General features: G+C 36.2%; 1 protein-coding gene across 3 annotated transcripts in view; it reads right to left on the bottom strand.

Annotated features, from left to right (window-relative positions):
• The window catches only part of RAVER2 (ribonucleoprotein, PTB binding 2), a 60,063-nt gene that overhangs the window by 31,557 nt on the left and 13,042 nt on the right, over positions 1-15,464 (bottom strand). For all 3 annotated transcript variants that reach the window (XM_063298077.1, XM_063298075.1, XM_063298076.1), the window contains exons 2-6: positions 14,932-14,998; positions 11,427-11,896; positions 6,714-6,905; positions 2,841-2,967; positions 1,714-1,796 (exon numbers count right to left, since the gene is read on the bottom strand). In XM_063298077.1, the coding sequence (XP_063154147.1) occupies positions 1,714-1,796; positions 2,841-2,967; positions 6,714-6,905; positions 11,427-11,896; positions 14,932-14,998 (939 nt within the window). The remainder of the gene's footprint in view (positions 1-1,713; positions 1,797-2,840; positions 2,968-6,713; positions 6,906-11,426; positions 11,897-14,931; positions 14,999-15,464) is intronic.

Genomic DNA, 15,464 nt, shown 5'->3' with positions numbered 1-15,464 from the left:
TTTTTCAATGCAAATTTGGTCTTGATTATTTTACAATATTAGGAAGAAGTAATTTCACAGATCTGCCTTCCTATTTCAAAGGATGGATACAAATGTAAATAACTAAAAATTAAAACTAGCTATTTTTCAACAAGTGGCAGCAACTGACTGACCTTGTCTGGGGTAAGAAGTTAAGTAGGGAGGGTTAGTCCTAGTTCTATTTGGATGGGAGACCACCAGTAAATACCAAGTCTGTAGACTAGACTAGGAAGTTAAAAAAACATCCCAAAAGGTGGCCATGGCAAATCACTTCTGCATTATTGCTAAGAAAACTACATGGCCATAATTTGAGGGAAACTACTTTTTAAGCTAGCTACACCATGTATTCCCAAATATATGCAACTAACAAGCAAAGGATTCAAGCCATTATTTAAAATCATCACAGAAATTCCTATTATGTAAGTTTAAGACAGAGCAACTTCTTATGGGTCAGAGACTGCAACTTCCAACCTGCTAGTAGGCCCTTGGTGGCTTTCTGGTGCTTTGATGACATTACCAGAAGGGGCAGGGCAGAAAGTTTTGATTTTCAATGGATTTAAGGGTTTGAAGAGTTTAGGAAATACACGGGGAACATTTCACTTCCAAGAGACCTTGTGATCTCGTTCACTTTTTTTTTTTTTTGGAAGTTTGTAATCCCCATAATATGGTGCCAGAATAAAACTACTTTGCTATCAAATTTCAGCAAGACAAATTTGTGCTACTGTATGTCACTATATAATCCTGAAAATAAGGTTTAATATTCTACATCTTTGTTAATAAGGATTGACAACACAGATTTTCTCCATAATTAACTGATGATCCATCCCAATATTTATCATCTAAATAAACCATTTTGATCCTCAAAATATTTAAATTTGCTTTCCCTGTATGTCTATTCTTTTAAAAAACAACAGTGAAATAGTGAGTGCGGGGCTGGCTGGGACTGACAGTTGAATTCCAATACCATTGAATGGGCTGCAGGTTTCCCATGCATAGTTGAAACACATTTTAAAGCAAACTAACACTGGGGCAAAACACTTATTTGTCCAATTACGGGGAGTCAGTGTTCCAAGAAAACCTCAGCAACAAGTTTTCTAGTATTTTCTAGTATTTAAGTATAAAAATAAAATATTTCTCTGAAGGTATCACAAGAGTGCTATGAAGGAATATAGCCAATGACAGGATAGCTAACTTCAGGGTTTTAGGTCTCTTTAACACCAGAAACCTTCCTTTCTACTGTTCTACTGCAAAGTAAAAAAAAAAAAAGTTTGTTTGTGGTGTAAGGCATGTCAAATCCAAGTAAGCTGCTGAAATAATAACCTTACCAGTAAGATTTCTGTTATGTACAAAGTATTTCCCTTCAAGCTAGAATGACCACAAACAGAACACAGAGATGAACCAATAATCCAGTTTAGCTGAATGTTCCTTATATCTGTTAGTTTAATAAGGAAATCAAGATCACGTTCTGCCTCTCTGCCCTCTGGGGAACAAATTCTGGAAACTAAATTTTAGAATATATAAAACATATTTCAATTAAGAAGTCAAGATAAATGCTATAATAATTTAGCATTTCATACTGGAGCATTTAATTATATCTTACTGCTATTATTATTATTATTATTATTATGCACTAAAATTTGAACTCTTATTGCTCATCTGCTTCACTAATACATTATATATTATCTATAAACATACCTGATGAACTTTATTCAAATGCAAAAAGGCTGGGCTGGCTGATGGACTTACAAGGTGAGGCACATTCATGGGAGCTCCTAGGACTTTAGAGAAAAGTTTTAGAGAAAAAAATTATTACCAGATTTATCATACATTTACTTATAATGCCTATGTTAATATAATGTATGAATAACTAAACATTATTTTAAAGGACTTATCTTTTGCAATAATTCTGTATAACCAGACACGTAAATAACTGAACATCAGCACAGTTGCTTGAACCCGTTTTTGTATGTGATGGCAGACTGGCAGCCACTATAATTTCTCTTAGGGTCACATGGAAACCCTCCTGTCAGTCTTCACTGCTTCTATGGCAATGCAAAATTGATGCACATGACAGTGCCGAAATAATGAATACAAACTTTTATACCGAACTTTAGCACAATTTAGGTTTAGCTTTTGCCAGTGAGATAATATGAGTATAACCTTTTCATACATTCCCAAATCTGCAAGGGTACACATCTTAACAGCTGGAGAGATGGATTTTAAAATGCACTGTTTATTCCTTCCCTCCCTCCCCAAAGAGGTAAAAAAGCTTTTTGAAATTGAAACAGAAAAAAGTGAACTCTACAAGCTTTGCCCATATTTTTAGTTTCAGCAACATTTGTGAGGATTTGCCTTCTGCACCTATATAGCTAATTTCTAAGGACCAACTGACAGCTTCATTTTTAATTTTCAAACTTTGTAAAAGTGTATTATTTCCATGTACAGTAGTTTCTTATTCTAATACAGGAGAAGTTAGAACCTCACGCAAACTTTGGAGGAAGCTTCAGTTGGGTGCCTATGAGACAAGGAATGTTCACTCCTTCTTTAGGGCAAAAAGCCAGGGCTGAGGTCTGCCTATACTTCATCTGAAGTGCCCTGTAAATCCTTCAATATCATCTGAGATGAGTTCAAGTTTCCCACACTTAGTGGGAAAGTGATTTGAGATAAATGCTAAAGATATACTGTACATTTTTTTAAAAAATTGGAAAAAGAGAAAATGTATGTCATTATTCTGGTTCCTTCCCACCCAAAGCTGTTGTTTTATGAAATCAACACACAATGGAAGTTCCACATAATTTCAGAGTACATATATCAAGCCTTACCAAGCTTATTAGCACATCCATGCATCTGATGCTGTAACAACATCTGCAACATGGCTGGAGTATTTAAGCTTTTCATGATTTGCATAGCATTTGGTTCTGGAAGTAACCCTTTTCTGTTGTTCTTCATCTTGAACAGGGGAGAAATTAAAAGAAAACTGAATTTCACAATAAAAGAAAGATATGAAATATCTATTCATTTTGAGTGGTTTCACTGGGCATAAACCCCAAGAATAACTGTCTCCGCAATGAGAAAATCCAAAATCAGCAGTAGCAAAATTTTCATTAGGATAGTTGAAGCTTTAGAGAATCACTGAAGCTTTTGAGTAGCAACATTTCATTAGGCAAACTGGTTAGAAAAAAAAAGAAACAAGCATGACTGATTTTGGAGCCATACCTGTACTAAGTTATTTTTATATAAAGCAGCAGCTTTTAGACATACAGATTGGATATTACCAGGTAAAGCATGTTAGAAGTATTGAGTTGTGATAAGAGCACTTTCAAATTTGTTGGGAAGAAGAGGCAAATATTTTAAAATTCTCTGATGGGGGGCTTGTGTTAATTATCTTCTATGGTTTAATGTACAATCTGATGTATACATAAGAGAGTTAGGGCCATTTGGATTTCTGGGGGGATGCTGTTCTACAGGGCAGGCACAGCCACAGAGAAGGCATGACTCCAAGGTCCAACAAGATGGCATTGTTTGATGGAAGGGACCCATAGCATGCCCCCCTGCTAGACCTGGTGGGGCAGGCAGATACAATGGGGGATAGGTGGTCTTGCAAATAGCTTGGTCCTTTGCCATGTAGGGTTTTATTGGTGCTAATCAGCACCCTGAATCAGACCCAGAATCCTACTGGAAGCCAGTGCAGCTTGCAGAACAGCGGCGTTATAGGAATGCATCAAGAGATGCTAAAAACTGCCTTCCCTTCTGCATTCTGGACCAGTTGCAGCTTTCAAATACTCTTCACAGTCAGCTCTGTGTATAGTGTGTTACAGTTATCCAAGCAGGAAGTGACCACAGCATGAGTCACTGTGAGCAAGCCTCCTGGTCCAGGAATGGGCACAACTGGTGCACAAGACAAACATGTCCAAAGGTTCCCCTAGCCAGGAGTGGGAGATGTGAGTCCAGGAGGATCCACACCAGCTCTGACTGGGGAAGTGCACCCTCAGGCAGAATTAAAGGTGGAAAATATCTGGAGCTGGATGTCATAGATGGATATCGTAAGAGCTCTCTTCTTAAATTAGGCATAAAATTAAGCCAACTCCATTTTATTGTTATGACATTTACTTCTTTCTTTCTTTTTTTTACATGATACAGTGACACCTCAATTTAACAGACCAATTGGGAGGAAAATATGTTCATTTCTTCAGGTATATCAGAAGCAAAAGGAAAGTCAAGGAGACAGTAGGTCTTCTGCAGAGAGAGAAAGGCAAAACTTTCAATTCCTATTTTGCATCTGCTTTCTCAGAAGGTGAACAAACGCTTGGCTGGTTCTCACTCTGCTACTGGGCAGGAAGTGAACTGAAGCTCAAGATAAGCAAAGAGCAATTGAAGGAATTCCTAGCTAATCTAAATGAGTCAAAGTCTCCAGGGCCAGATGAATTACACCCTAAGGTATTGAAGGAACAAGCAGGATGTGGAACCACTTCCTATAATCTTTGCGAAGTCCTGGAGAAAGACAAGGCCCCATAAAACTGGAGAAGGACTAATGTTTCTATCTTCAAAAAGGGGAGGAAGCAGGACCTAGACCTGTGAGCTTGACATTGGCAGTGGGCAAGGTCCTTAAGCAGGTTATCAAACAGCATGTCTGTGAGCACTTAGATAGGAATTCATTAATTAACAGGAGCCAACATGGATTTATACCAAACAAGTCATGTGAGACTAACTTGATCTCCTTTTACAATAGAGTTACTAGACTCGTTGATCAACGAAACGCTGGGGATATAATATATCTTGACTTTAGCAAGGCTTTTTAACAAAATCTCTTTTGGCATTCTTATCAACAAAATGGTCAAATGTGGTTTGACAGCTGAGCCATTAGATGGATCCACAATTGGCTCAATGAATGTCCTCAAATGATATTTATAAGTGGCATATCTTGAATGGGATTCCACAGGGCTCTGTTCTAGGCCCAGCACTGTTCAGTATTTTTATAAATGATATGGATGAGAGAGTTGAGGGAACACTTACCAAATTTGCAGATGATGCAAAGCTAGGAGGAGTGACTAATACTTGGGAGGAGAGAAAAAATTCAAAAATCAGGCTAGAACAGTAGGCAGAAACAAATACAATGAAATTTAACAGGGAGAAATGTAAAGTCATGCCTCTAGGTAAGAAAAAGGAAAGAAACATGTACATAATGGGGGAAATCTGGCTCAAGAGCAGTACACGTGAGAACAACTTGGGTGTACTAGAGGTTCACAAGGTCAACATGTCCCAATCTGGACTCTTTGCAGAAATTAATTTTCCTGCTCTACTCTGCCTTGGTCAGGCCACACTTGGAGTAATTTGTTTGGTTCTCCACACCCCAGTTTAAAAAGGACATTGCTAAACTGCAGCAAGTCTAGAGAAGGGCTACCGAGATGCTGAAAGGACTGGAAACCAAGTCCTAGAAGGAACAGTTAAAAGACCTAGGTATGTTTAGCTTGCAGAAGAGGTTGAGAGGACATACGATAGCTATCTTCAAATACAGTATCTGAAGGGCTGTCATGTTGTTGCGGGTTTGGCCTCATTCTCATTTCCTCCAGAGAATAAGACTAGAACTAATGGGATGAAACTTCAAGCATGTAAATACAGATTAGACATCAGGAAGAACTTCTTGACAATAAGAGCTGTCAGTCAGTGGAATAGGTTACTGCATCAAGTTGTTCCTTCCCCTTCACTGGAGATTTTCAAATAGAGGCTGGACAGTCATTTATCAGGGATAGTGTAGTGAATCCTGCAGTATGCAGGGGGTGGAACTGACTAATTGTCCATTAAACAGCAGAGTATACAGTCACGGTGACATTATATAAATGGAGCATAACACATTGTTTGTGTCATTTTATGCATTACATAAGGATGTCATTAAGCAAATTAAGGAAATTGATGCAAGTTGACATAAACTACTTCATTTTCATGACACTATCACACACATGACATAATTACACAAAGTACATAAAACAATGTAAACACAACAGACATCCAAAGTCCATTGCATTGAGGTACTCTAAATCAAGGCTTCATTTTAATTACAATATATACCCACTAGCACGTTTTTTAAAAAGAGATATAGATTCTTCGTATAAAAAAAATCTTTGTCAAAATTGGTTAATTACAACTCTTTCTAGTCAGTTTGAATGTTCTTTTTACTGATGATGATGATGATGATCCCATCTTTTTTTATAGGCAGTAAACATACCTAATACTCCTACCTCCTATTTTCCCCACAACAACAAACCTGTGAGGAGGGTTGAGCTAAGAGAGAGTGACTGACTCAAAGTCACCCAGCCAGCTTTCATGACTAAGGGAGGCCTAGAACTCACAGTCTCCTGGTTTCACCTTTACTACTACATCAAACTGGCTTTCATATGGGCAAATGGTAACTCTGCAGCTAAACCTAGTCCAGAAAGGCAAACATTCTCAGGCCACAGATAGATGCCTTTGACTCAATTTTCAGGAGTAATTTATAGATTTGACTCAGAAGAAAACTGGGCAAAAAAATTAATCTTACATTCAGAGAGACCGTGAAACAAAAGCCACAAGTCTACATGGAAAATGAATCTGAATCACAGAGCTATTAACTTTGGGCTGTACATAAACATGGTAATATTCACATGTAATTAATATGATACATATTCTGTGTTTTCTTTTAACAGCAGAAACATTTTTACCATTCGTTGTGCTGCTATGTGTGTAGCAAGAGTACTGCGGCCTGGAGCTCCAGGAGCACAGTAAGACACGTGGACTCTTTTCTCCTTGATAGTCAAACCATCTGTGCCTTGCTGTACTTCCTCTGCTTGTTCTGCTGTTTCATATTCAATTACTGCAAAGCCACCAACAGAGCTGTCTTCATCCTGCGCAAGCTGTAAGGGCATTTCACAACACAGTGAAAAAAGTCTGTTCTCTTTCAACTGTTCCAAAAACCATTACATTATTCCAACTCTATAACATGAACATCTTACACAAGATAAATTAACTTGTAGATCACTCCTCATTCAAGCTTAATTTAATACACAAATACCTGCTGCTGATCTATACTCCCAATCTCATGAAGAACCTGAGCTATAAATTTTTTTAGCAGTTACTTTATGGAGCATTAAGAAACAGAATTAAATTAGGAAATGCTTTTTAATCATGAGCACGTATTTCCTTGAGATTTCATTCCTACTATGAAATACATATTAAATGTAATTTTATTGACACTTTCTTATTTTAAAGCATGAAATGCAATTAAATTTCATCTGATTAGTTTTAATAACTAGATGCATTTTTATGCAAGATATAGGCTTTGCTTGTTTCTTTTATAGTATTACAGTAGAACTATCTCCCCAACAGTACCACAATCTAAACACCCAATTTATAAAACCTGTTTGCATTCAGCAGGGAAGATAATTTATCTTGCCAGAGAACAACAGATCTATACAGAGCAAATGTTTCACTAGAGGTGGTGCCTGGATACATCACTGGGCGATCATGTCCAACTGCCATCTTTTTAAAGATCAGCCTCATGTGCATCTGTTTTATGAACTTTGAAATGAACACAGCATGACTGAGTAGCTTGATGTTTATGTTCTCATTTTCTTTTTATTTATTTCACTGGGCTGATAGACTACTCCAGTTACAAATAACTTTGAGTTACATATATTCCAATTTATCTTACTGAGGCTAAAACAATAGTTAAAACAAAGCCTGTCACTACATACATACTTACTGAGAACATTAAACAAGTTAATCAGTTCAGTCAGCCAAAAAAGAAACCTTCCACTGCCAGAAGCAACAAGCTCACAATTTTCGAACCTCCAAGGTCTAATGCAATAACCACATTTTAATGGCCTCCAGGAAAACCAATAGGGAAAAGACCATTCAGATGTCTAGGGGGATGTTCTTCCACAGAAGGTGAGCAGCAATTGAGAAAGCTTGTTTCTATGGTCCCTGGAGGTGTCGTTCCTTGAATAAAATGAGCTGGAGCGACCCCACTCTTCCTGATCTTATCGGACCAGCAGATACTATTGGAGTAAGCAGTCCCATAGATATTCTTGTGGGTTCTATGGCTAGTTAAGCAGCAGAATCACATGACTATCTGAATGACCAAGTGTCCTACTGACTGGGCATGGAAAAGGTAAAACAGAGTACAAGCAAGCAAATAGCAGGTATCACTTTTTGGCGGAAAGAAGACAGTAAAAACAAGTTAGATTCTGTGTAGTTATGTGGTCGTTTTTTGGCAATCTAAAGCTGCAATCCTTCCTCTTGCTCCCCTCCCCCATCTAAAGTCAGCCCGTGCTGATAAAACACATAAGATTGATTTAAAAAACTAGTACACTTTTGTTACTGAGCCACGAGGGAAGACTAGGAAAGCAAGTGCTGGTGGATACTCACACTTCCTGCTCTCTCTCAGACATAGCACTGAGGATAATTTCCCTCCTTGTCAAAGACTACATTGCAGTAAGGCTGCAACTGTACATTCTGTTCTCAGGAAGTAAATCTCACTGAACTAGACACTGAACTATTGAACTCTTTCATCTTTTCTCTATGTCTGTGTGCAAGACATGCATACACACATCTGTAGTCAAAGAAAATATACTGTATTTCACATATCTTTCTCAAAGTGAAAAAAGAAAGAATAAATAATATCTAGGAAAGTGACCATGAGTAGTACACACATCCCTTTTTCCTTTCTGTAGTTTTCCCCATAATTTCATATTCACATCACTACTCTTTGTTGATGCTTTCATTTTTTCGCTAGAAATCTCCACACTTGAAAATAGTTAGAAATTATTAAATCTTTCATCTCTACATGCAGGAAAGAGTGGAAATGCCAAAGAAGCAAGGCACGCACATTTATCCTTCCAATTTCCTCTCTCTCCCTATTCTTTGATGTTCAAATATGCTTGCTTTGGAAGTTCAATTCTTGAACAGCCCCATAATCTTCCACTTGGAAGAAAGTCTGGTCAATCTAAGAATGAACCAGAGAAGACAAACCAAAAACTCTTTGAGGTTCATTTATGATAAAGAATTATTAAAAAAAAAAGAATATGGTTCTTGAGAAATTGCCAGTCATTGTCAGATAGCACCTGGACAGCAGACCACATATAAGCAGTATCAGTCTTTTCACTGCTATAATGGTTGTTTTGTATTTATATGTAAATGCATAAATATATTTGCAACATGCATATAAATTAGTATACTTAATTTCTCCTCATAGGGAGGTACAAATCCGCTTTTGGACTTTTCTGTTCCATTCCATAAGAGAAGCATGAATGGCATTGTTTTTAGGTAAATAACTAATTAAAGGTAGACATTATTCAAAACTGTGCTCCCTCTCAAGTTTCAGTGTTTAGCAAGAAAATTAATACACTTAATAAAAAGAACCAGAAAAATTGAAAAGTGTTTCTATTTATATAGCTATTGCCAGTCCATAATTAATAGTGTCACAGCAATTTACTTATCCATCACTTTCAAAAGGTCTTAAAGCATCTTCATCTGCTCAACCCCCACAGGAAATACAGAGCTCAGCAGCACTCATTTCATGCCAACTGAGAACTTCTGCCCTTTGATAAACAAGCAGCAGCTGTTCATTCTGTCCTATAAACTCTCTCTAGAACAATATAAAAACATAAATAGGTATAATCCACCTGTGCAAACCTTGTCAAAGTGGATGAAAGTTCCCAGAAAACAATGCTAGCAACTAGGATAAATCCAAAACATTTGGATAAGCAAAATATTAATGGGAAAGATGCAAAATATATCCTCAGTTAATAACATTCTGCCCCAGAACAAAACGCTATGTATAGACAAAATTAGAATAATGTTTAGAAAAATAACAACTGTGACTTAACACAGCCTGCAGCTGAAAGGACAGTTACGATAAATATATTTCCAACGTGTCAGAAGAGGAGCAAAGACAGCTGGATCAAATGAAAGTCTATCTAGTCCAGTATTTTGTTCCCACAGTTGCCAAGTAGATGTCTCTGGAAAGAACACAAGCAGAACATGAGTGCAGGGACATCTTTCTAAATTGTTCCCCAACAACGGGCACTGAGAGATACACTGCCTCCACTTGTGGAGGCAACATATAGCCATCAAAACTAGCAGCTATCAATACCTTATCTTCCACAAATATTTCTATCACTGTGCTTTTAAATTGTGAATTTCATTCTTTTAATCTTACCCTGATCAAAACGTACTTCTCCATATTTGTCTTGAATTTCCTAGCTTTCAGTTTTCAATGAAGCATTCAGTTTCATTGGACAGCACTAGTTTATTGTATGATGAAGGGACAAAAACGTCTTACCCGTTTTTCTCCAGAGTGCACAAAATTTCATATATTTCTGTCATACCCCACGCTTTATTTCTTATGCTTAACACCTGGCCCCTTTCTATATCTTTTTTGACAAAAAGTTTCTGAGACATGGTGATGGAAGTCTATGTGGCATCCCAAGCACAGTTATACGGTAAATGTATATAATAGCATTTCTTTTCTGGTCAGTCAGGGCCAGCTCACATCCAACCTGTTTATAAATGGGAGTTGGATTGTTACTTCACTTGTTAACCCTTAATACTGAACTGCAATTACCAGTTTAATATCCGTATCTCTAATTCAAATTGCTCGCCCATAACCAAATAATTTATGAAGAGAACAAATAGTACCAGGCCCAATAATAAATTATTCTATTATGAGAACTGAGAAAATAGCAGATACAGCATGACTTTAAACACATTGGAAAAAACTGGCTATATGTAGGAACTGCCTTAAATGGAAATAAACCATTGGTTTTTCTAGCATTCTGCTTCACTCAGGTTTTGGATGGAAAAACTTCCAGCTATGATTCCAAGTAGCTTTTTAATGGAGATGCATACTCTGTTACTGCATCTTAAGAAAGGGATCAATAACCTTTTCAGGCAGAAGGCACCATTGCACAATTTTGTACAATGTTGTGGGTGCCAAAAATTAATTTAAAAAATTTAATACTAAAATTTAAAAACCATTTTTGAAACAAAATGAAAATTCTGCAAATGTAGTATTTTAATATAATGAAGGAGCTTTATTTTTCCTACTCCATCCCCCAGAACATTAGAGAACTAGATTTAATTTCAAAAAACTCCCGAAGTTTCTCTTGAATAGCAATGTTATATATGTTGACATAAGTTACCATTATGTCAACAGCATGCTGGCTGAGATAGACATTTATGGAATTTCTAGGTGACTTATAGATAGCAATTATTGTCAAAACTAATAAATATTACATACAGCTAAAATATATAACCGCTTATTAATGCTTACATATTAAGCTGCAAATCAAATCAAAGGAAGTCCATGCTGTGTCATTAAATCATACAATTTGCGAAGAGAGCTTTTACTTTTAAAGACAAAGCATTTTACTTACTTGGTAGAACACAGGTTTATAATTAGTTGAGAAAATTTGCAAGAGATCATCTCCAACAGTACAGTCTATAGGAAGGTTTTCCACACAAAGGCACTTTGAATGTACGAGTTCTGGAGTTATCTGATTAGCATCCATCCACTGGGCAAAAAGGACATTTCCACCTAATTGTTTCCCAAGAAGGTCCAACCTAGCCTTTGCTGCAGAATCCTTTTTCATATATTCCACAAAACCATAGCCCTTGGAATAGCCAGTGACTTCACTGTATACCAAGAAGTGTCTCTCAACATTCCCATAAGGTCGCACCAGCTCTTCAAACTCTTGCAATGTATAGAAAGAAGGCAAATTGGTAATGCAGAGTAGGGCATCAGTTGGCTGAAGCTGTACTGATATTTCTTTTCCTCTAAGGGAATGTTGGTGAAACAGCCGTATTGCATTCTGAGCTTGCTCCCCATTCAATAGAGTAACAAAAGCTGAAAGACAGCAAATCAGGCAAAATGTTTATGTAAACTCTGTGACAGGATTGGGCAGATTTAAAGCTCGTGGGATCTACTAAAACCCTGTGATTTCTAAGGCCAGGGATATGCTTTGGGTCCTGAAACTATATTACTTCACAATCCTCCCACACAAAAATCCATTCTCCTGCTTTCTCCATTTCAGCAATTATCACTTAGGATGGGAAGTGTCAGTCTGTTCTGCTTTTTACCCACAGCTATGCTACCACAACGAACCTTCAGCAAAACTTTTTGTTTGCTTAATAAGTCTTAGACCAGGAAAAGCACAATAATTTCTTACAAAATAGTTGATTACCTTTTGTGATATTCCAACAGGAATATATACAGAAGACATAACACATAAATCTGAAATAATATATTTTTTTCTTAATTTAATATGAATATTACAAATTCATGATATTAGCCATCTTCTCTCACCAAAAAGTAGAAACTTGGTTCAGATGGATTCTGTCCATTGGATTTTTCAGGATTTGCTATACTACCAATCTTTTCCTGTGGATCCAGCTCAAGATCAAAAGGTGGATCCACCTCAAGATCAAGTTCATTCAGTATACATTGGATGGCGGAGACACAGGGAAGAAGGAAAGGAAATCTCTTTATAAGACTGCTGCATTGGATAGATCTCAAGATGCCATCTTCTTAGCCAATAATGTACAATTTCCAGCTTTATGACATGACATTTTACAATCATAGTATAAGCAATGCTGATTTTTCAAATAAAATTATATTCATATGGTTTAATACTGTCAAGTAAACTCTGGGAAAAAACCAAATTCTGATCTAACATTAATGTCTGTTCATTCTCATCAGCTATACTTTCCTCCTTATTATGTTTTGTTAAAAATTGGCATGATGTCATTGGAAGATGAAAGCATTGCCTGGCACAAATAACCTTTTAAAGTTATTGCCAACATATCGTATTTCGATAGACTTTTCCTGAAATTCAATTCCAGGAAGCTCTGGTTGCAAGATTACTGTTTAAAACCAAAAACATCTTTTATTCTAGTATGCCTATTAATCATCTGTTTCTGCCGAACACCAAAACTCAAGTGGAAGCGAAATAGAATGGTAAGATGATACCACTGAGATTCAGGAATGTTAACATCTTCTTTCAAGCCTGAATAATCAACGGTTATACTATCCTCAAGTCTATTCAAGAGGTTTACTAAATAAAATATAAATGCAAGTTTCATAGAGAACCTGGTTTTAATGAAAGGCAAATTACTTATATCATGGGTATGCAACCAACCCCCCTAACTCCTTTCAGAGTTATAGCTGGAATGATTTCTGAATATAGCTTAGGAACATTTCAAAAGGATAGGAACTAGTTCTTTTAACAAGGACTCATAACAGCTGTATGGGCATATCCATTTAATTTTTTAGACAGCAATACAGGATTCATTCAACTTCCTGTTCTAGTTTACTACCTTTGAATTCCTGGAGACTTCCTATCTATGTTCTAACCAGGTCTTAATGTTTCAAGATCAGCCAACAAGCAATCATATTAATGGTACTTAATCTAATTTAAATTTATTTTTTTCATCCTATTCTCACTCTTGTTGGAATGCAATCCTCAATATGCCTTTCAAAGACCAAACACAGTCCTTATCCTGAAAAAGATTTATTTATATACAATCCTGATTTATTTGATATAAAGAGAAACTGTAGCCAATTGGAATGCAATAGGTAGAAGAATCACTCCAAATCAGGCAGTGTAATTCTGGATTGTATGCAAGGTTCTCAGTGTCAAATAATTCTCCATTTCCATTACATCCCTGTAAAATACAGCCCTTGATATCCATTAGGTGCTCTGGAGAGGAGTAAAAGAGTCTGTGAGGAGGAGGAGGAGGAGGAGCAGGAGGAGCAGGAGGAGGAGGAGCAGGAGCAGGAGCAGGAGCAGGAGCAGGAGGAGGACCACCCATTGCAGAAGTTGGCCTTGACACTGAATATCATTCTATACAAATAGATTCTAATAAACACTTTTTACTCATAGTATTCTACAGAAAACATGCACAAGGGTAATTTACAAAAATAGTGTCAGTTAATTTTGATGGTTAAGTTACACACTGTAATTGTCCAGCTGTAATAAGAGTAGGCAGTACGTTGCACTTCAAAAGTTCTGAACTACAACTTCCATAAGTTTCAACCAGCTGTTCCCTCCAAACTGTGAAAGGTCCACACAATTTTGCCGTATTAAATAAATTTTATTCCCATGCATCAATAATGCAGAAGCACTTTAAAAATAGATTGTCACTCATTAATTTTTTAAACAAAGATTAAAATTTATCAATGGTACACACTAATAGCCTAGTAATTACAAAATTCAATGTGACGTCAATTTAGAGGACAGATTTGTCAGTAGCATTTTCTCTTCAGTGGCCACTCCGCATACTCAGGCTATCAATATTGAATTATTGAATTATAAATATGCATTTCCAAACTGATCCCTAGAAGAATAAATATTATAACCTGAAAATGTGTTCCTAAATGCAAAAATACAGGTTTTCCAACATTTCCTAACTCCTTTCAAGTCCAAAATAGAAGACAGTATTTATAAATCTCACTATTTTAATATTAATATGTAAGAGTATAACTTCAGATTTAATCATATTAGGCTGAATCAAATATAATTTTTAAAAATCATGTTCTGATGGCATGAAAATAAATATTTGAACATATTTTCCTCTCATGTACTATAATTCCCATAAATTTCTTTTATGGTTTGCCATTTGTTTGTTATTCAAGCAAACTAGTACAGTATGATTTGAGCATGCTAAGAAAAGAATCAGTGTACAGGAAAGAAACATGAGGAAAATGAGCTGTTTAGACATGTTGCATCAATCATTAGTTTTACATCATTCATATATATATAAATGCACACACACACATTAACACACTGAAGCAACAATTTAATGTTGTTATTAAATTGTGATAACAAAAATTGATCAAAATACTCAAATCTATTACCATAAATATTATATTGCAATTTTTACCTGTTTTTTTATGTTTGTCCACATAACAATACTTCAGTTCAAAGTCTTTTAATAAATCATGGATTTCCTAAAAGAAAAACAATGCATCATTAAATATCAACTCAGTGAAATGATTCATTTCAGCTCAGAGATTTGAAAATGTTCCAAGTAAAAAATTATTCTCAAAACATGCTGACAAACAAATTTTAGTTAAGTATCAACATGAGCATGACACAATTCAACAGCAAACAGTTCAACAGCAGAGTTCATAGTATCTTATTTAAACAATGCCAAAATTTGCCAAAGGTTAGATTGTAAGCAAAATTTTGAAGTTGAAAGGCATTTCTTCATAGTGATATTTTCTATCCAGCTACATTACCATGTTCTTTGTAGAAAGAGAATACCATAAATGCAATCCTGAATCTAAACTTAACCAGTCATGTTTTCATGAAATATATGAAATTAAACACCAAGCCAATTAGCTGCAACAACATCTATGGTTACAGGGCAACCCCATCTGCTACCACAATTTTACATCTTGTATGACACATCAA

Source organism: Candoia aspera, chromosome 3 (assembly GCF_035149785.1).
Source record: "Candoia aspera isolate rCanAsp1 chromosome 3, rCanAsp1.hap2, whole genome shotgun sequence".
In the NCBI taxonomy this organism is placed as follows: domain Eukaryota; kingdom Metazoa; phylum Chordata; class Lepidosauria; order Squamata; family Boidae; genus Candoia; species Candoia aspera.
The sequence above is the reverse complement of the archived record's forward strand: the minus strand, read 5'-3'. Positions and strand labels throughout refer to the sequence as shown.